Source organism: Grammomys surdaster, unplaced genomic scaffold (genome assembly GCF_004785775.1).
Source record: "Grammomys surdaster isolate TR1022 unplaced genomic scaffold, NIH_TR_1.0 126121, whole genome shotgun sequence".
Taxonomy (NCBI): Eukaryota; Metazoa; Chordata; class Mammalia; order Rodentia; family Muridae; genus Grammomys; species Grammomys surdaster.
The window spans coordinates 304,944-325,232 of record NW_021620929.1 but is presented as its reverse complement, the minus strand read 5'-3'; the positions used below and the strand labels follow the sequence as shown (position 1 = coordinate 325,232).

The 20,289-nt window shown below is 51.0% G+C and overlaps 2 protein-coding genes across 5 annotated transcripts in view; one reads left to right on the top strand and one right to left on the bottom strand.

The window, feature by feature from the left end:
- The window catches only part of Fam234a (family with sequence similarity 234 member A), a 28,865-nt gene extending 18,490 nt beyond the window's left edge, over positions 1–10,375 (top strand). For 3 of the 4 annotated variants that reach the window (XM_028756462.1, XM_028756463.1, XM_028756464.1), the window contains exons 2-12: positions 2,365–2,664; positions 4,799–4,915; positions 5,201–5,392; positions 6,075–6,205; positions 6,628–6,760; positions 7,004–7,133; positions 7,895–8,035; positions 8,290–8,365; positions 8,557–8,712; positions 9,153–9,255; positions 9,343–10,375. In XM_028756462.1, coding sequence (XP_028612295.1) covers positions 2,397–2,664; positions 4,799–4,915; positions 5,201–5,392; positions 6,075–6,205; positions 6,628–6,760; positions 7,004–7,133; positions 7,895–8,035; positions 8,290–8,365; positions 8,557–8,712; positions 9,153–9,255; positions 9,343–9,554 — 1,659 coding nt within the window. In that variant the 5' untranslated portion in view covers positions 2,365–2,396 and the 3' untranslated portion in view covers positions 9,555–10,375. The remainder of the gene's footprint in view (positions 1–2,364; positions 2,665–4,798; positions 4,916–5,200; positions 5,393–6,074; positions 6,206–6,627; positions 6,761–7,003; positions 7,134–7,894; positions 8,036–8,289; positions 8,366–8,556; positions 8,713–9,152; positions 9,256–9,342) is intronic. The other variant, XM_028756465.1, reaches the window with a different exon arrangement.
- Positions 10,376–12,015: 1,640 nt separating this feature from the next.
- Positions 12,016–20,082, bottom strand: Rgs11 (regulator of G protein signaling 11). Its single transcript, XM_028756503.1, is given in 17 exon segments — positions 12,016–12,277; positions 12,369–12,451; positions 14,200–14,338; positions 14,415–14,502; positions 14,615–14,730; positions 14,828–14,941; positions 15,036–15,097; positions 15,173–15,202; positions 16,969–17,037; positions 17,577–17,658; positions 17,827–17,903; positions 18,404–18,462; positions 18,565–18,616; positions 19,395–19,501; positions 19,567–19,617; positions 19,687–19,783; positions 20,014–20,082. Coding segments are annotated over 17 exon segments (1,407 nt in total). The 3' UTR covers positions 12,016–12,165.
- Positions 20,083–20,289: the final 207 nt, after the last annotated feature.

Genomic DNA, 20,289 nt, shown 5'->3' with positions numbered 1-20,289 from the left:
CGGCCGGCTGCCCCGCCCCACCAGTCTCAGGTGCCCGGGCTTAATGAGGTGCTAGGCGTGACTCAGTGTTTGATTTTCCTTGTGTCCAGCTCATTACCTTTGATAGGAATACCTCTTCTGACCTTCAAGAAGTGAGCGCACAGTACACAGGAGAATGTACACAATTTCATTCGTGATGAAAGATATAACGTGACAGCACATGATTGAAACCCCCTAAGAGTGGAGATTGTGAGCTTGAGGGCAGCCTGAGTTGCATAGTAAGACCCTGTCTCAAAAAAACAAAACAAACAGAATAAAAGCCATGGGGCTGGAGAGGTTGGTCAGCTGTTAAGAGCAGTTGCTATTCTTCCAGAGGACCAGGGTTCGATTCCTAGCACTCACGAGTCAGCTCAGCTCTCCACCCTCTGTAACTCTAACATCCTAGCAGGAGAGTCAGACAGAACAAGGAGGTGAGGCCAGCCTGGACGAGGTAAGACCCTGTTGCAGAACAAATAAAGAAACGTTTTTACTGTCTTCTAAAGGAGATGTGCCTCTTACCAGTAAGGAAACTGGGGTACAGTCAAATCAGATCATTGTCTCAGGTCATATATTTAGGAGCAAGGGTGTGCCCCCAGAACCTATCTTCCTTCACTCCAGATTTTGTTTGTGTGTTTGTGTTTCTTTCTTTAAAAAAAAAAGATTTATTTATTTTATGTATATGAGTACATTGTCGCTGTCTCCAGACACACCAGAAGAGAGAATCAAATCCCATTACAGATGGTTGTGAGCCACCATGTGGTTGCTGGGATTTGAACTCAGGACCTCTGGAAGAGCAGACAGTGCTCGTAACTGCTGAGCCATCTCTCCAGCCTGGGATTTTTGGAGTTTTACAGAGAATTTAGATTTTAAAAGAGTCTGGTACCTGTTCTTTTGCTTCTCTCTTGTTTCCTTGCTCTACCCCCTCCCCTCCCCATCCTCTTCTCTCCCTCCTCTCTCTCCAAGTGCTCATGGCCACTCCCCTCCCCTCCCCTCCCCTCCCCTCTCTCTCTCTCTCTCTCTTTCTCTCTTTCTTTCTCTCTCTGCCTCTACTACCCTACTAACTCCCCTCCCCATGCCCTGAATAAACTCCATTCTATACTAAAAAAGTGGGGGGGGGGAGCAGAGAGAGAAAGGGGGGGGATGTAATTTTTAAAGAGACAGAATTTCAAGTGTTTGAATTTGTAAAAGCTGTGGGACTTTTAACGTTTGTGGAATTTTTTTAAAGATTCATTTATTTATTTTATGTATATGAGTACACTGTCGCTGTCCTCAGACACACCAGAAGAGGGCATCAGGTCCCATTACAGATGGTTGTGAGCCACCATGTGGTTGCTGGGAATTGAACTCAGGACCTCTGGAAGAGCAATCAGTGTTCTTAACCGCTGAGCCAATTCTCCAGCCCGTGAAATGTTTTATATTGTATGTTTTTTATTAATGTGTAATATTTGGAGGTGATGAACAAGAAAGGAAATGTTGTGACTTAATAGTGATGCATTTGTGTGTCAAGTTGACAAGGATAGTTTTATGTCAAAGGGACAAAAACTAGAGTGGTTGGAGAAGAGGGATCCTTAATTAAGGAAATGCCTCCTTAAGATTGGGCAAGCTCCTGGTACATTTTCTTAGAGACTGATATGGGAGGGCTCAGCCCATTATGGGTGTTGCCATCCCTGGGCAGGTGTCCTGGGCTCTATAAGAAAGCAGGCCGAATGCACCTTTAATCCCAGCACTCAAGAGATAAAATCAAGTGGATCTCTGAGTTCCAGGACAGCCTGGTCTACAGAGCGGAAGCAAGTTCCAGGACAGCCAGGACTACACAAGAAAATAATGTCTCACACACGCACACGCACACACTCACACACACACACACACAAAACTTAAACAAACAAGAAAAGGAACAAAAAGAAAGAAAGAAAGCAGGTTGAGCAAGCCATAAGGAACAAGCCAGTAAGCAGCACCACTGCTCTGTGAGCTCTGGAGCAGCTCCTGGCTCTCTCCAGTGATGGGCTACAATGTGGAAGTTAACTAAGCCCTTGCCTCCCCATCTTGCTTTTGGCCATAGTGTTTCATCACAGTAGTGGTAACTCTGACTAAGACAGAGACATCATCTCAAGACAAACAGGTGAAATGGCCCAGGGAGTTCGTTCCCCTGAACCCACAGAAGGTAGAGGAGAAGACCTGTCTCCACCGAGTTGTTCTCCGAGCTCCATGCTGTGGCAAGGCTGCATTCAGACACGTACAATAATACTAATTCATAATTTGTTTCCTGTTAGTAAAAGTGGGGGTGGGATAGACTGTGATTTGCCGTACAGCAGCTCACCGCCAGCCTTCTCCATTTCTTTTCTTCAGTGACCACAGGTAAGCTCTGGAATGTGCTCAGCATGATGGATAACAAGGATTTAGAAGCTGAAATACACCCCTTGAAGAATGAGGACAAAAAATCACAGGAAAACCTAGGAAACCTACTGAAAAACGAGGACAACTTGAAGAGCAAGCCTGTACCTTCCCGCTTGTCCCGGTGCCGCACGGTGGCATTTTTTCTTTCCCTGTTCATCTGCCTCTTTGTGGTGTTTGTCCTTTCTTTCATCATCCCATGTCCAGACCGACCTTCCTCTCAGGGCACATGGAGGCTTGACTACAATGATACTGGTGAGCCTGTGGGGTAGGAGGGGTTGCTCTCCTCATCGGGCGGGGTTCTAGACCCTTCCCTTGCCAATACCGTGACATAGCCTAGTCCGGTGGTCTTTGACCGTCAGCCCTAAGTGGCTCCTGAGTTTACCTCTGCATCTGGAGATTTTAGGAGCCTTTAGGGAAACTGGAAGCACTCTTGTGATCAGGTAAGTATGCAAAGGCAGGCTCGCAGGCTTTAATGGAAACAGTTCAATGAAACTCAACCTGGCTGAGGGATTAGAGAAGGCGCCATCAGCTGTGAAGAACTGTGCCAGGCAGCTTGAGTGCTCCAGACACAAATGCTGAAGCAAATCACACTTTATTTCCTGCCCATGAAATTAACCTTTATGAGAAACAACTGAAAACACTTTTAACTTTTAGTGGTTTGTTTGTTTGTTTGTTTATTTAGAGAGACATTCTCCCTTAGCTCAGGTTGGCTTTGGATATACTGTATATGTGGGCTGGCCTTGAATGCCTGTCTCCCACCCCAGCTGCTAGGATTACAGGGGTGTGTGTGAGCCAGGGTCAGCAATCAGAAGCTTCGCATGACCCGGGACACTGAAGCCATGACTCCCCGCATGCTAGGGAATCACTCTGCCGACTAAGCTGCAGCCCCAGCCCCCGACCCCTGCTCTTTTAACAGATTAATTTATTATTTCATCTATTCGTTCATTTGAAATTTAATATTTCAAACTATTCACTTTGCTATAGTTATAAAGGGACTTTTTTAAAAATTAATTTCTGTATGTGATCTACACTCTCTTCAGACACACCAGAAGGGGGCATCGGATCCCACTACAGATAGTTGTGAGCCACCATGTGGTTGCTGGGAATTGAACTCAGACGTCTGGAAGAGCGGTCAGTGCGCTTAACCGCTGAGCCATCTCTCCAGGTTGTAAAAGGGACTTTTTAATGAGTTTAATTGTAGGTTAGTTGCTCCCATGCCAGGACACCAGGGTTCCAATCTGCTGACACTTATTTCCAGTTTTGCTTTCCAAGTAGCCATCCTGATGGGTTTGAGGTGGTGTCTCCTTATGGTTTATTTGCTTGTTTTATGTCACCATGCCTCATTTATGTAATGCTAGGTATTACATAAATGTAATATAGAGTATCTATCTGCCTTACATATATGAAGCCCAGGGCTTCATATATGTAAGGCAGATAGATACTCTGACACCTAGGCTAATACATTGCTAGCTATTTTGTTTTTGAATTTATTTATAATTATTTATGTATTTATTTATGGTTTCTCAAGGCAAGGTTTCTCCGTGTAGCTCTGGCTGTCCTGGAATTCACTGTGTAGACCAGGCTAGCCCAAACTCAGAGATCCTCCTGCCTCTGCTTCCCTTGTGCTGGGATTAAAGGAGTGTGCCACCACTGCCTAGCCTGTATTTTATAATTTTAACTATTTAGGATCTGATCCATTTTGAAGTTTTGAGTATGATAAATGTCCAATGTCACCTTCTCAATGTTTGGTTTTATTAAAGCTCATCAGCTGAGTCCTAGGATGCAAGGCAGTACCAGACCTCACTGCTGGAGCACAGCCGTGGAGCACGGCTGTGGAGCACGGCTGTCAGAATCCCATGCTGGGCTTGGAAGAACGTCTTTTGAACAGATTTTCAGATTTCTTTCACATTATTTTTTTACTTACTTTTTAAAAAATTTATTTATTATTCATTTTATGTGTGTGAGTACACTGTCGCTATCTTCAGAGACACCGTAAGAGGGCATCAGATCCCATTACAGATGGTTGTGAGTCACCATGTGGTTTCTGGGCATTGAACTCAGGACCTCTGGAAGAGCAGTCAGTGCTCTTAACCACTGAGCCATCTCTCCAGCCCTACTTACTTATTGTTTGAGACAAGATCTTTCTTTGTAGCCCTTGCTGACCTGGAACTTTTCTGTGTAGATCAGGCTAGCCTCAAACTCACAGAGATCTGCCTGCCTCTGAAGAAGCTACTTGGTCTAGTAAGGAAGATCCTGCTCTTATTGGCAGCAGGGGACCTCACAGTGGCAAGTTGCATAGTGGGAACAAGCCAGTCAGAGCATTCAACTTGATCTTTCCAGTGACAGGCATGGCCTGTGGAGCATAACTTGGGGCTTTCTTTTTCAGTCACGTATGACTTTCTGGCTTTGGGAGACGTAAACAGGGACAAGATTCAAGATGTTCTTTTCCTTTATAAAAATACCAACAGCAGTAATAATCTCACCAGATCCTGTGCTGATGAAGGTAATTCCTGTTCTGTCTACTACAGTGGCCACATGGGAAGAGGGCTCTTTGTCCTTGTTTCTCATTTGGGGCATATGATATGGATGATGGGGATTGAGGGAAACAAGATAATATTGTCAGCTCCTTTACTCTACCTAGGGCCACCACCAGTGCCCCACGAGGCCCAGGGATACGGGGATAATAGAGGAAATGGGCTGTCATGTGGCTGAGGCACAGAGTCAGAAAGACAGGAGGTGGCCGAACACAGTCTGAGACTGACCAGTGGCTGCTACCTCTACCCTCCAGGCTTTTCCACTCCCTGTGCCTTTGTGGCTGCTGTGTCAGGGGCCAATGGCAGTGTGCTCTGGGAGAGGCCCGTAGCCCCAGATGTCGCCCTTGTAAAGTGTGCCATGCCACAGACACCAGACAGCGAGGTGTCCTCTGCCTGCATCCTTGTGGGGAGACTTGGTTCTCTCATGGCAGTCAACTTCTTCACAGGTCAGCCACCTGGGGAGGGTTCTGGATGCTTCTCATTGGACGGGTCAGCCCTGGCACTCGCCCAGGGGTTGGTGACTTGGTAGGAACCCTCCAAGTGAGGGTGCGACCATTTGGAAGACAATGACGTCACCTCTTTCAGCTGCTCTGCCATGTTGCAGCTGTGTCTTTGCAACCACAGTTGCGTCTTGTTATGGATGTTGGCAGAGACAATAGCATTGCCTGCTGTGAGGTCACAGGGATACCTGTTTGGGCTGTGGAGGGCCTTGGCTCCCAAGGGCTTAGAGGGCTGGACTGAGCCAGAGAAAGAAAGTCATGCCCACCTAACTTTTATGTGGGCTCCTGGGGATTTGAACTCTGGTCTTCACACTTGCCTGGCAAGTGCTTTAACCACTGAGCCATCTCCCTGCTTTGCTGCCTTTTTAGGGTTTTGCAAAGTCACACTATGTAGCCCAGGCTGGCCTTCTACTTGCAGCAAGCCTTCCAAATGCTGAAGTTACAGACAGGCATGAGCTGCTTTTTCAAGAGGCTGCCTGGTTGTGCTTGTTCTTCCTCAGCAAGGATCTTGGGCTGCTTGTACACACTCCTGTATTAAGTGGCCTCAGGGTCCCACGGATGAATGCTCTCATGTGGGTATGCCATTCCTTTGTCATGGGATTTGGAGCCACTGTGTGTTTGGTTTTAGGAGAAACCCTGTGGAGCCATCCCAGCAGCTTTAGTGGGAACGCTTCCATCCTGAGCCCTCTGCTCCAGGTGCCTGACATCGATGGCGATGGTACTCCAGACCTGCTGATCCTCGCCCAGGAGGGACAGGAGGTGATCAGCATAGTTCTCAAGTACCCCAGGCCCACTCACCTCTAAGCCCCTTCTCTACTTTCTTATCCACTTCTTCCTAAAGAGAATTTGTGTGAGGACCCAGCAGTCGTTCTTCCAGGGCTCTATGTCCTGAGGTCCACACACACAACATACTGGGAGGCTCTTCCTCTGCAGGCAGCTGCCTGGCCTTCCCGTGAGTAGCAGAATGCACATGGTCTATGTGTGGTTGGTGTGAGCTTTGATCCCACAGCCGCCTTGCCTCCCAGACAGGCTGTGCAGCACAGTCACACGTTCTGTGTTGGTGACTCTCTTCGAAGTACCTTTTCCCCAGACCCAGTGAGTGCTCCTCTAAGCTCCTAAAATTCCCCTTGCCTTCCCATGGAGCTGGTTCTGCCTCTCCCCTACTGCCCTTTGCTCTGCAGGTCAGTGGAGCCATCTATTCAGGTAGCACTGGGTACCAGATTGGCCACAGAGGCAACCTTGGTGTGGATGGAGATGGTATCGCCCTCCTTCATGTGACCAGAACGGGTGCTCAGTATATTCTCCTGCCCTGTGGTATGTTGGATGTCACATTCTTGGGATGCTGGGCTGAACACTGGGTTTGGAGCTAGAGAAAGAAGCATACAAAGAAATTGGTGACTATCCACCTTGCAGCCATTCCTGTTCATGAGCTGACACTTAATCAATAGTCAGGAAGCCCAAGGGATAAATCAAGTGTAGCACAATATGGTTCCAGAAGTGGGGCTGATGGATGCACCTGGACCCCATGGTGACACTGTCCTTCTGTGTTTTGACTAGCAAATGCCCTCTGTGGCTTCTCTGTGAAGGCTCTCTATGAGAGGATTACTGGGAGAGATGGCCATTTTAAGGAAGACCCCTACTGGGAGAACATACTCAGTCGCTCTGCCCACAGGAGGCTTCTGCACAGGTTTGTTGGCGTATTTGTTTAGCTATTTTATTGGGTTCTTGTATCTGCCACCCTTCCAACACTTACTCCACCCTAGTCCCTTCCAACTCCCCAACACTAGGTAGGAGAGAAGGAATGTTAGAGGGAAAGGGGGCGTATAGCGCCATAGGCTACTTCCTGCTAAGTAGGAGTGCTGAGTTCCTTTGGGTAAGTCCAATCTTCATCATCAGAATGTCCCACGATCCAGCAATAGAAACCGGCCACCCAGTCCATGCAGCAACGGAGCCACCGCCGCCGCAGGCCCTCTCCAGAGCCCCAGAATTAAACTATCGGCAATAACGCCCCTGCTGGTGTGTGAGGCAGATCATAATCAGCTGCTGCGAAGCAACCCTGTATCCCACACCTGAGATTAAAACAATATTCACATAAATAAATATTCACATAACATAACTGGGTTTTTAAAGAAACCAGAACTTTCACTGCACAGGTTTGTCTGACACACAGGCAAACAAAGGCAGGGAAGGAGCTGGGACGGCTGGGTGGCTCCGTGATAGAATGCTTGCCCAGCACATTTGAGTTGCTGGCTTGCATCCCCGGCCGTGAAGAAGACTATCGTATGGGAGGATCATCCCTGCTCCACAAACAGAATCTCATTCTTTCAAGCCAGGGAACTGAGAAACAGGGGGCTATACTACAGGGGCCTGAGGGAAGCACCTCCAACAGGCCTGTCTTGAAGGGCCCATCCCACATAAATCTACCTCCCCCACCCCCTCCTTGTTTAGCCCTGGAGCAGTTCGCCACCTGATGAATGTCCCAGGGAAAGCTGGCCAGGACTTGCTTCTTGTGAGCTCTGAGGCCTGTATGTTGCTGGACGGACAAGACCTGGTGCCCAGGTGGACCCTCAGTGCAACTCAGGTTCTGAGGTATGTGCAGTTACTGCTGAGCTTGAGCGTTGCCTCAGCCTGTCCTGCTGGCTGGCAGGGATGATGGACAGGGGCTGGAAGTCCAGTGTTCTGCCTGTACTGGGATCTGTCCTTTATCCCTGAGGGGCTGCTGAAACTGCTGGTCATGGGTACCAGCCCCTCATCCTGGGTCCAGGAGCATGCCACCATGAAAATTTCATCTCAAATCCCTCTACCAAGACCTTCTATGAGGTCTTCTTCCTTAATCCTTCCAGAAAACCTATCCTTGGCCACTACAAACCAGACACCTTGGCTGTAGTAATTGAAAATGGAACCAGCATTGATAGACAGGTAGGCTGGACTTCACTGTGAACTGAGAGTCTCCCTTGTCCGTGGCTCATGAGCGTACAGTGCTGAGCCCGAGAATGCTGCCCTAAGATGGTGAGATGGTTCAAAGAGCAGCCTTTGTGGCTAGCATGGCTGGGTTACACATTCCGATGTAAGCTGAGGCTGTTTGCCAATAATGTCCCCACCCTCCCCAGATCCTACTTCTGGACCTCAGTACTGGGTCTATGCTGTGGAGCCAGCCCCTCCCAAGCCTGCCTGGGGGCCCACCATCCACAAGCCTGATGACTGCAGACCACCGCTCAGCCTTCTTCTTCTGGGGCCTCCATGACCTTGTGAGCGCTGATGAGATGGTATGAGGTCGCACGCATGTTGGGATCTGAGGCCAGAGGGACCAGACCCAGATGCCCCTGGAAGCTGCCAGGGCTGGGCCTCCAGAAGTCTGCTGAGTGTAGCTCAGACCTGTTTGGTGGGGGGTGTGGGCCAAGGGGGAAAGTATCCTGAAGGACCCTGGGGCTATTGGAGAAGGGTCTTGTAGGTAGGAGCAGACCTGTAATAGGGAGGGCAGGTGCTGATGAACCGGAGGCAGGGGCCTGCAGGCATTCATGGAATGGGAGTTAGCCTTCTGGGTGACACTGGTGGATTTAGTTATGAACAAGGTTACTTGGATAGCACCTTCTGAAGGTAACCTGAGGGCTGCCCAGGAAGGTTCCAGGAATTCAGAGGCCTGCTGAGATGTGGCTGTGGCCCAGGTACAACAGGTGAGTGGGACAGCTTGCTGTTCTCTCTTCAGGATCTGCACGACATGCAGCACAGCCTGTACATGTTCCACCCGACCGTGCCCGGCATCCTACTGGAGCTAGCCAATGTGTCTGCCAACATCGTGGCCTTTGATGGTGAGCATGGGCTCCGGCACTGGGTCCAGGTCTTCCCCTCTTCATTTGCTTTGGCTGGTCCTGAGCAGCCCTGACTGTCGCCCACAGCGGTCCTGTTTGAGCCAAGTCGCCACGCTGCCTATGTGCTCCTGACGGGCCCAGCAAGCTCAGATGTGCCTGGCCTAGTCTCTGTGACCAAACACAAAGTGCAAGACCTTGTCCCAGGCAGTAGAGTGATCCACCTGGGCGAAGGCAGCACAGACAATGACCAGGCTATCCGGGACCGGTTCTCCCGACTGCGGTACCGGAGTGAGGTGTAGGTGGTGTCTGCTGGAGCACACGGAGAGACTCCAACTGTGAAGACGAAGCCTCTTGGAGAGTTGGTCCGCCCTCGGCCTTCACGCTGACCTCACTGCTTGCCCTGGTGATTCTGGCCCTCTGGGAGCCGTGGCCTTACCAGTTCTACCCAAGGTTGTTGGGGGGCAGCCTCCTGCCTATACCATGTCCTCCCTCAAAGGTCTGGTCAAGTAACACTCCGTGGGCCAGCTCGGGCAAGTCAGCCCAGCAGGAGGCTCATTTATCCCTTCCTGCCTCCATACCCTCGCATAGGAAAAGCCACCACTGTGTGGTGTGCTGCTCCCAAGGGCCTCTCTGTCCAGCCTGGCTTTTCCCATGTCTGCACTGTCCCTCAGGGCTCATGAAGCTCAGGGCTGCAGCTGGAACCTGAGGCTCTGAAGCTGCTTCCCCAAAGCAGAAGGGAGCGTGTCTCCTGGAAAGTGAGCGACACTGAATCTGACCTGGCAGAAAGAAGCCTGTACTGGGCCTCTGGGTGCACTTAAGGGATTTACAAACTGCGGGCCGAGTCAGTCAGTCCGTCCCCTCAGTACACTGGATCTGCTGTCTGCACAAGTCTCTGCACTCTGGCACAGCGAGCACGTCCCTTTCCCTACTCTGGTGCTTACCTGGTGAAGGTCTCACCTTGTGCCTTGTTGCTCCTGAAGCCCAAGGGCAACCAAGCAGCTTTGCCCAGACCAGATCCCTAGCTCTGTAGCCAAAGCAGCCCCATAACCCCAGCCGCCATGGAAACCAACATAATAAATGATTTGCACTGATGGAGGAAAACTCCAGTAGCCCAACGCAAGCCCGTAATCTGTCTGAATGTCTCCTAAAGAGGGAGGGGGTATTCTAAGTCATGAGACTCTGGGTTCCCATATGGGGTGCAGTGAAATGAAGGTCAGGTGCGCGTTGGCTGCCATGGCACAGGAGAGCCTGAGGGCTTCAGGGCTTGGCCTGAGTATCAGTCCTGAGAACACTTTGCAGTTTGCCAAACCTAAACAAACATGTTCTCATAACTGCACATGCACAGAAGCCCTGAGTGTGGACCAATGTGCCTGCAGTGTCACGTGATGGCTGAGAGTGATGGGTGATGTTTTAAGGCAGGGAGTTGGTCCCTCAACCCTGCAAATTAAAGGTAACCCAGCATACATGTGGCCCTGAAGGAAGGGAGATGCAGCAGAGGGGTGTACCTCCAGATTTCAGGAGCCTGGCTCTCCACTGCACAGGATGAGGTGTGGGGTCCAAGGGTCCCCACTGCTCTCAGCGTCAAGCTGGATTGTGCCCCACATCTCACTCCACACAGTCCACCTAGTGGCTGCTGAGTACAGTGACCTGCTTATGGTCATTAAGGGGCTGGATGATCTTCTAGCTTGCCATGGCTTCTTAGGGTCCTAGGGCTTGCTTTGGATCACGCCTCCTGCATGCAGCTGGGCACACCGACCACAGGGGACACTGGACAGGTGGCAGCATTCTGTCTACCCACAGCTTCTTTCCGCTACACTCACACACCCGTTCTTGGTTCCCCTTCTCCTGAACTGGGCAGGCACTGTCCACAGTAACCATTTAAAAAACATTGATTTATGGGATTGAGCTCAAGTCACCAGGCTTAACAGCAAGCACCCTTACCCACTGAGTCATCTCATTACCCCATGGTGGCTACTTCTTATACTAGTTCACACACACACACCAATATATGACATCCATACCACAGACGCCACGCGTCACGTGCAGCCTGCACGGCTGCCACTCTTACTACATAGCACCCACCACACATTATGCCACAGACATTCAAGCCATAGGCTCAGCCAAGCTAAGCCCACAGAAGACTGGACTATGCAAGGGCCTGAAGCTTTTATTTCTTTAGAAATGGGTTGTGAGGGGAGACTAGAGAACAGCCCCATTGGGAGCTTCATGGAGGTGCCATCTTTATTTCTACTTTTCGGGTGGGGTGCCAGTGCTGGTGGCACAGGACAGCCTGGACAGGAGGACTGGATGCCAGGGCTGCCAGCTTGACAAAGACTTGCCCTAGGAGACCAGGGAGGCCTATAGTCAGCCCCAGCCCTGCAGCTGGGTCAGCAGCGTGGAGTTACCTTTCTATAGATCTAATCAGAGGACGGGTGGAGAAGATGCCATGTACAGCAGTAAAATGGCACCTGCAGACATAGTCTCCTAAGAAGCCACTGGGTTCAGCCTGAGGAGTAGGATTACCCAGTGGAGGAGCCCTCTTGACTAGGATAGCATGGGCAGAGACTGATACCTCCTCATGTGTCACTGACTTGACATTCTAGAGTTGAGGATGGCCTCCTAGTCATGAACTGAAGACTACAGAATACCAGTAACTCTGAAGACCTTGATTTTACCTTTCTTCTAGAACAAGTTCTGTCCTGGCAAGGACTAGCCAATGAAATCTTGCCCTAGGAATCAATCTTTTCTAGGCAGGGGAGGGCTTAGTGGAGGCTAAAGGGCCTCATAGCAAGGCTGGGCCCTCTACACAGATACCAGTGTTGGGGGTATGTCCATATCTCCATCAGGAGAACGGGACCCCACAGGATGTCAGGCAGGTGATGGTAAGGTGAGGTGTGCAGCAAGAGCCACCTACTCCCCATCACCACCTGTGGGGGAGCTGGTTGCCGCAGGCTCCCCGGGGATAAACTGGAGAGCAGGGCTGGGGCTGGACTGCAGAGGCTTCCGCAAGAATGGAAATGGCCTGGGGACAAGAAAGTGCTGAGGGCACAGATCTTCTCCCTGCAGGGTCCTCCCTGCTCAGTGGACATAAGACAGACACCAGCTTGGCTCACCAGCGTTTTGTCTCCAGCGGAATCACAGCTTCCTCCAGCAGGCCCTTGTAGATCTCAGACTTCAGGAACCTGGGATAGGAGTCCTGCAAGAGACAGTGTCCAGTCTTTGACTCTTCGCCTCATAGCCAGATCCAGTCAGACATTGCTGGGACAACCTTCTGCTCATAGACCCTGTAGGATAGGGTGCTGGGGGCCAACTATCCAATATTAGCTAGCCCAAACCAGGACTTAGAGAGACCTGACACTCATCTGGCGGAGCCACTAGATTGCAAAACATGGGCAAGAGACACCGAGTTCACACAGAGGGATGAGTCAGGCACCTCCAGCCAGAGAGGAGGAGCCAGAGTGCTCCTTCTGCAGAGGAAGGGCAAGGATGTGGGATTTCAGCTACACCTCTGAGCAAGACTGATGGTTCACACCTGCAATCCAGACACTGGGGAAGCAAAGGGAGGAGGAGTGTAAACTCATGGGTAGCCTGGGCTTCATAATAAATAAAAAGTAGCCATGCTCTAAAGAGCAGAGCACTCTGTAGAAAAATCTTGAAAAATTCATTAGAGTCCAGGCAGAGTGGTGCATACCTTTAATCCCAGCACTCAGGAAACAGGCAGGCATTGTGAGTTCAAGCCCAGCCTGGTCTACATAGTTTCAGGACTGCCAGAACTGTGTGGAGAGACCCTGCTCAAACAAAATAAGAGAAAAACCACACCAGAGAGCAGGAGGCCACCAGCGTCTGGGGAGACATGGAATGTGACCCTTAAAATGACCAAGCCAAGAGGGAGAACTCATAAGTCAGGGTTGAGGGACACACAGAGACCCACTTTTCTTTGTTTTTGTTTTTTGAGACAGGGATTCTCTGTGTAGCTCTGGCTGTCCTGGAACTCTCTCTGTAGAGCAGGCTGGCCTCGAACTCACAGAGATCTGCTTGCCTCAAGTTCTGGGATTAAAGGCATGCACCACCATGCCTGACTTTTGTTGTTTGTTAGTTTAGGGTTTTTGTTTTTTGTTTTTTGTTTTGCTTGTTTTTTTAAGAAAACATTTTTTTTTAAATGGTGTGATGGTGCATGGCTGAAATCCTGGCACTTGGGGGTGAAAACAGGAGGATTGAGAGTCAAAGTTTGCAAATTCAGGGCAGGTCTGAACTATGGCAGTTAGTTGCTGTGGGTTGAAACTTATTAAATATGTTGAAATCTATGATTTATTTTTTGAGACAGAGTGTCATTCTGTAATCCAGGCTAATCTTGAACTCATACAGATCCACCTGCCTCTGACTCCCTAACGGCAGGATTAAAGGTTTGCACCCTCATGCCCTAAGAATTCTATGAATTTATTATGGTATTAAACAACATCAGGAGGCTGAGGCAGGAGGCTTGCCACAGAGGTCAAAGGTCAGTCTGGACATTTATACATAGTTTGAGATTTTAGAATGAGACCTGACTCAGACAAACTGAAAACACCCAATAACCACTTGGAACAAATACCAAAGATGTGGCTAATTGTCTTAAAACTGATCAGTAGCATAGAGGAGAGCTTTGATTCCATCTGTCCCCCCCTCATATGACCAGAGGGTACACAAAAGGCGGGGCGGAGAAGGGACAGCCCAGTCGAGACAGTAGACAACGGTGGGTTCTAAATACCACCACCACACTGGTTTACTGGTACCAGAACAGCAAGTGACAGAGGCTGTGCTCACTCCTGATGAAGCCAAACAGACCAGAAAACAACAACAACAAAAAACCAACCAGAACTAGAAAAAGAGTGGAGGGGACTGTGATAGCTGAGACACTAGGATGTGGTAGGGACCATGACGGCCGGGACACCAGAATGTGCCCACCTTCTTCATAAGCATGTAGATGTGGAGCTGTGCTGCATCCAGGACATAGCGGTGTGGCTGGCGCAGCCCCTCCAGGGTCCACTCCATCGTCCTGCTGTCAATGTTGATCCAGCGGGCAGCTCCAGGGGCCAGGAACTGCCTGAGATTCCGATGTTACAGTGTGACCCACGCTGGGCCCAAGTGATGACCAACTGGCTTCCAATCCACACACTTACTGATACACAGAGTCCACCAAGGTAGGGACCTGGGCCTGTCCACCAAAGCGCAGCTCCTCACATGCCTCCCAGAAGCTGAGGTTTTCGGCTAAGGACAGGGCAGCAATCAGGGTTAAGGGTTCTCACTGAGCTGGCTAGAGAAAACCTGGGGCAGGGTCCCTCCCTTGGGGGTGCCTACAGCAGGAAGGTAGGCTTCTTACCGCTGAATTCCTTCTGAAGAAAGTCCATGAAGTGGGTACGCCCCACGGGGTCATCCAGGAGCTCCCGGAAGCTGAAGCTCCATCGTTCAACGCGGAGTTTTGTCGGGGCAGCCACGCTGGGAGGGAAGAGGTGAAAGCAAGGGAGAGTGGGCTATTCACCCTGTTAACAGTCCAGAAGCTTTTAACAAAGACACCAAAAGACTGGGGGCTTACTTGGGAGCATTCATGGCCCAGTAGGTGATGTCATCTGTGATCCAGGGGTTGCTGGGCAGGCACCCTGACGTGATGGGATCATGTGGCCCATGCTGGCTGCTGAACTTCAGGTACCTGGGAGTTCCAGAGGGCAGTGCAGGGTGGCCTCAGGGACAAAGCTCTATGAAGGGTCTGGGTTGGGAAGGGACTCTTGCTGCCTCTCACTCACGCCTCGAGGCAGACAGAAGACTTCACTCGGTTCCTGCCCAGTGCCTTCCTGAAGCACTCAATCTAGGACACCAGAGCTTAGTCAGGACCCATGCTGGGTGATGGGCATTCCTACCCCCCCAGGTCTCTTAGACCTACCTCACACTTATAGAAATCCGAGCTCTAGGTCTGAAAGACACAGTTGGCTTGGGTTACAAAGCAGCCTCCTGGGATTCAGAAATACCACGGTGCTTCCACCCAGGGCTGAGACCTTGCCCCACCAGATGTAGCTAAGAATGACTCAGACTTGCAGCCTAATTTGTAGAGCCCTCTCCTCCTAGCCCTGAGGGAGAACTCTCACAGACTTTATCCAGGGACTCTGAGGTGTTCTACAAAACCCTAAAGCTCTGAGTTCAAGGCCAGCCTGGTCTACAGAGTGAGTTCCAGGACAGCCAGGGCTACACAGAGAAACCCTGTCTTGAAAAACCAAAACCAAACCAAAACAAAACAAAAACAAACAAAAAAACCCTAAAGCTGTCTAGAAAATGCTCACTTGTTATTAACCTGTCACATTTTCCGATGACTTCAAGTGTTTTTGTTATTGTTGAGACAGTGTTTTCTTTGGTCTGTGCTGGCCTTGAATTCACTATGTAGCTGAGGACACCCTTATATTTATGATCCTTCTGCCTTCACCTCCCAAGTACTATGATTACATGTGTCTGTCACCATCCTTGGTACTTAAAATAATTTTGTTTGGTTGGTTTGGATTTTTTGTGAAGAAGAGTGGGGAGTTGATTGGTTTTTCTTTGAAACAGGGTTTCTTTGTGTAACAGCCTTGGATGTCTTGGAACTGAGGCTGGCCGCAACCTCACAGAGATCCCTGTGCCTCTGCCTCCTTAGTACTGGGACTAAAGGTGTGTGCCACTAAGCCTCAATGTTTGTTTTGAGACAGAATCTCTTTAGGTAGCTCTGACTCTCCTGGAACTTGCTATATAGACCAGGCTACCATGCCCAGCCTTTAAAGTCTTTTTTTTTTTTTTTTCTGGTTTTTCAAGACAGGGTTTCTCTCTATAGCCTTGGCTGTCCTGGAACTCACGCTGTAGACCAGGCTGGTCTCAAACTCAGAAATCTACCTGCCTCTGCCTCCCAAATGCTGGGATTAAAGGCGTGCGCCACCACTGTCCAGCTATTTAAAGTCTTTTTAAAGATATGTATATTGAGAAATCCTTCTCTGGGGAGCCTAGTTTAGCTGAGTCACAGCCCCTCTAGACAGGTTTGTATGGCTGGACTGCAGGAGCCACCTGGTAGACTGGTCAACTATTCCCCTGGGCATGGCGCTGAGGTAGGTGGATGACGCCTCTGACTTCCAATATCATCCTAGCTCTCTGCTTTTATATACAAAAAAGTTAGGGGCTGAAGTTAGCAAGATGCTATGAGACAACAGCATCTGTTCTAAAATTTGGGTTTGGATGGGAGTGGCTGTTGAGGGTAGGGGCATTCCCGCCCACTTCGGTGTAGGCCTGTCTGTGCTGGGTCCTGCCTTCTCTAGTTTGGAGGTTACCAAAGGCTTTGGAGGGAGGGGCCTATGGGCCCAGAGCCCTCAGGCCAAAGCGTTATGGTCATCACTTCACCTCCGTCTGAAACTGCAGTTTCAGCCTGGGGGAAGAGGGTCCCGCCCTCCCCTGGGAATGGGACAGCCACTTACTTGCACCCAAGGCAGCAGGTGAGAGAAAAAAGGACAAGAGTCACAAGGGAGCCAGCCTGAGGGTGAGGTCCAAGAGAAGCTGAGACCAGGCACATCATAAGATAGGGACCTTAGAGTGGCTGCATTGGATACATTTAGGTGGATCCAATGACAGCTAAACGGAGTGAGCCGTCCAAAGAAACCGCAAGTGTACCGAGTGGAAGGGTGGGTGTTAGAATTAGGGTGAGGGGGCAGAGCATGACGTGCTTACCATCTGCACTTGACTGGGGTTGTAAGAGCCCCTCTCAGGACCCTGTTCCAAAACATTAGGTGCACCAGGCTGCAGAAGGATGATGAGATGGGAGTGCTGATTCCCCAACTCCCGAAACCTTCAATACCCTTAACTCTCTGGTGTGAAAACTGACATTCCAAGGAACTTGGGAGCTGAGCCCTGACCTGGCCTTGAACGCCCCCCTCCCCCAATCTCTCTGCCCACCCTGACTCAGTAAGGATAGTAAGCTGACCTCAAGTCATATGCTAGGACCTCAGTTTCTCAGCACTGCCCTGCCCCAACCCCATCCTTCTGCTGCAGCTGAGATCAGCCTCACCTAGTGTCCTGGGACCCTCATTGGCTCTTGTGTGTTTCCCTTAGACAGAGGGAACCTGGCTTGTTCCGTGGTCTGAAACTAAGGGCAGCCTCAGACCTGACCATGTCACCTCTACATTGTCAACCAAGAAACAAAAACAAGTTCCCTGTCACCCACCCAAACCCTGAAATCCCCCTTCCCACAGCTTAAGAAAGCAGTTTAGGGGGTCCTTTAGTAAAGCAAACAGATCCCTCTAGACTCCCAGGGGAACTCCCGCCGCATGAGGACTCACAGGGGGCTTGTTCACCAGCCAGTATGTCTGCTCCTGACACGAAATGACCAGCCTGTCTCCCTTCCGGCGCCGCTTAGCTGCCCTGACAAGAGTAGGCAGAGGTGAGAGGAGGCGGATCCCAACAACACTCAACACACTCCATGGCGGTGGAGCCTGTGATGTTATGTTCTTGGTCCCAAGGCTGCTAGTGGCCAGCTCAATGACATCCTGGACATTCTGAGCTCAGTGTCCCATCAGCTGTGGTACTCACCGCAGCTGCTCCCGAGCCTGCATCAATACTAGATCCCACGCATGGTTGATCTTCTTGTGCAGCAGGGCATAATGTTCCTGGAGGGCAGCAGGATATCCAGTGGGTGGAGTTGCTAATTTCCACACAGGCCTACCTCTGGAATATGGACCCCAGCTCCCAGAGAAACTGTAGGGAGTTAATGGTGTGTCTCTACCTGGTACACAAACCAGTCCAACCCATTGGGTTTGTTTGTTTGTTTGTTTGTTTGTTTGTTTGTTGAGACAGGGTTTCTCTGTATAGCCCTGGTTGTCCTGGAACTCACTCTGTAGACCAGGCTGGTCTTAAACTCAGAAATCTACCTGCCTCTGCCTCCCAAGTGCTGGGATTAAAGGCATGTGTCACCATTACCCAGCACCAATTGGGTCTTAAACAGGGGCTGCTTCCCCTTCTGGGAACTCTAAGCCTCCCGCTTTAGGGGCCTTCCCAGTGAGGCTGCAGGGAGAAAGAAGGGGTATGTGTGTATCATCTAGAGGCCTAGGCTGCATGCTCTGGCTCAAGGGGTAAGTCTGTGTTGAACTCAGCCTGCTGGAGGGCTCACCTTCTCGTAGTCTGCTAAGGCCCCTTGTTTTTGGATGTTCTTCTTAGCCAGGTAGATGGCTGGAAGGATGGGAACATAGTGCAGAGGGCCATGACTGTAAACCCCATGGTCTTGCCCTGGGACCACCATTCCCAGCCTGGATTTCCGCCCATCCCACTCACCATAATCCAGCTCAGCAGCTGGCCACAGAGTGCTCATCCAAAAGTAAGGTGTCTTGTGTTGTGCAGGGAAAATGACATCCAAGACCTTCCCATTTCTCTCCCAGGTACCTCCCACCACCAAGTCAAGTGGAACAGGTGCGACACCCCCACGTCCCTGGACTCTCATTATGAACAATCAGTTTAGGGCACACCTGGAGCCCCCACAACCCTCCACCTGCTCCCTCCTTCTTGTCTGGGCAAAGAAGGTCCATCCTCATGTGGATGCACTGCCCATTCTTTTTGAGGGGGCAGGGTTTGAGATAGGGTTTCTCCGTGTAGCCTTGGCTATCCTGGAACTCACTCTGTAAACCAGGCTGGCCTCAAATTCACAGAGATCTGCCTGCCTCTGCCTCCTGAGTGCCGGGATTAAAGGAGTGTGTCACCTCTGTCCATTCTTTCTACCTGAAACTTGGGATCCTGTAAAAAGACTTCCTTCCTGACTCGGAATGCCAGTGGAGCTTGATAATCCAAGGATGGGATCATAGTCTGAGCTTGGCTTGGCCTGGACTCACACACTGAAGTGCAGGGATCCTATCACTACACACAGCAAATAATTTTTCAAAGATGAGACCTGCTGGAACTCCAGCTGAATGCCTTGCAGACATTGACCTTTGCGTGGATGCTGCAGCAGAAAGTTGAAGCTCCCTCTATTTGCCTCAGTCGAGATTTTTGTGGGGGTGGGTGGGTGGGAAGGGCGGGTCCAGTCTAGTGATGTCAGAACGTCTCTCTCCAACACCAGTATGCTCCACCCTCCCCTAAGTGGGGGTGCACCCTGCAACCCTGGGCCTGACCTGGAACCTGTAGGGGGTCTCGTCCGCCCTGAGCGTCAGGTCTCGGGAATCACGCAGTGGGTAGATGTAGCCATGCTGTGCCAGGAGTGTGCCCAGGTGCAGGGCTTCTGAGGAGAACGAAAGTGAGCCCTGTGCCAGCCCCCGCCCCAAACCGCGGTGCGCCGGCTCTCACCCTCCTCCGAGATGCAGAACTTCTGGACCAGCCATTCCACGATGTCTCTGCCTGCACAGGAGAAGCGAAGTGGGCGGAGACCGTGGCGCCCTGCTCCCCCAGGGTGTCCACGAGCCTCACCCGCTACCGCGTGGGGAATGACGGTGATCAGAAGGCGCTGGCTCCGCATCTTCACGCCCTGGTCAGGGTCCTGCATACTCACGACCACCCGCTCCATCTGAGAGCGAACGCGGGGGGTGAGGGGAGTAACTCAGAACGCGCACACTTGACCCCCAGGTTTCCCTGGTCACCGCGCAGGGGTAACAGACTGGGGCAGTAATGGCCGGGACCCCAGCCACCCAGTGGTGAACTGGGGTGAACTCCTAGTGGTTTCCTGGGTCTTCCCTCACCTGCCGCATTCTACGCCCCCTCTCCTGCCCAAACTATGCCCACAGGCCGAGGGCCCACCTTGCTGAGATGCGGTCTCTGCATTCGGGAGCACCCGCCGTGGGGTGTGCAGCCCGTAACCGTGGCCATGGCGGACCTCTGAAGAGGAGACGCCCCGCCCCATGCCGGCCCCGCCCGGTAAGGTTAACCGTGTGAGCCTCGGGGCACAGGTTTCCGCACCACAGAGATGCCTGAGTCCTCGCAAGCTGTGACTTGGGATAGTCTGCAGTGTGTACAGTCGAAACCTCAGATGCCTGCAAGGCAGAGTAGCCTGTCTTAGTCTGGTGGTTTACTTGC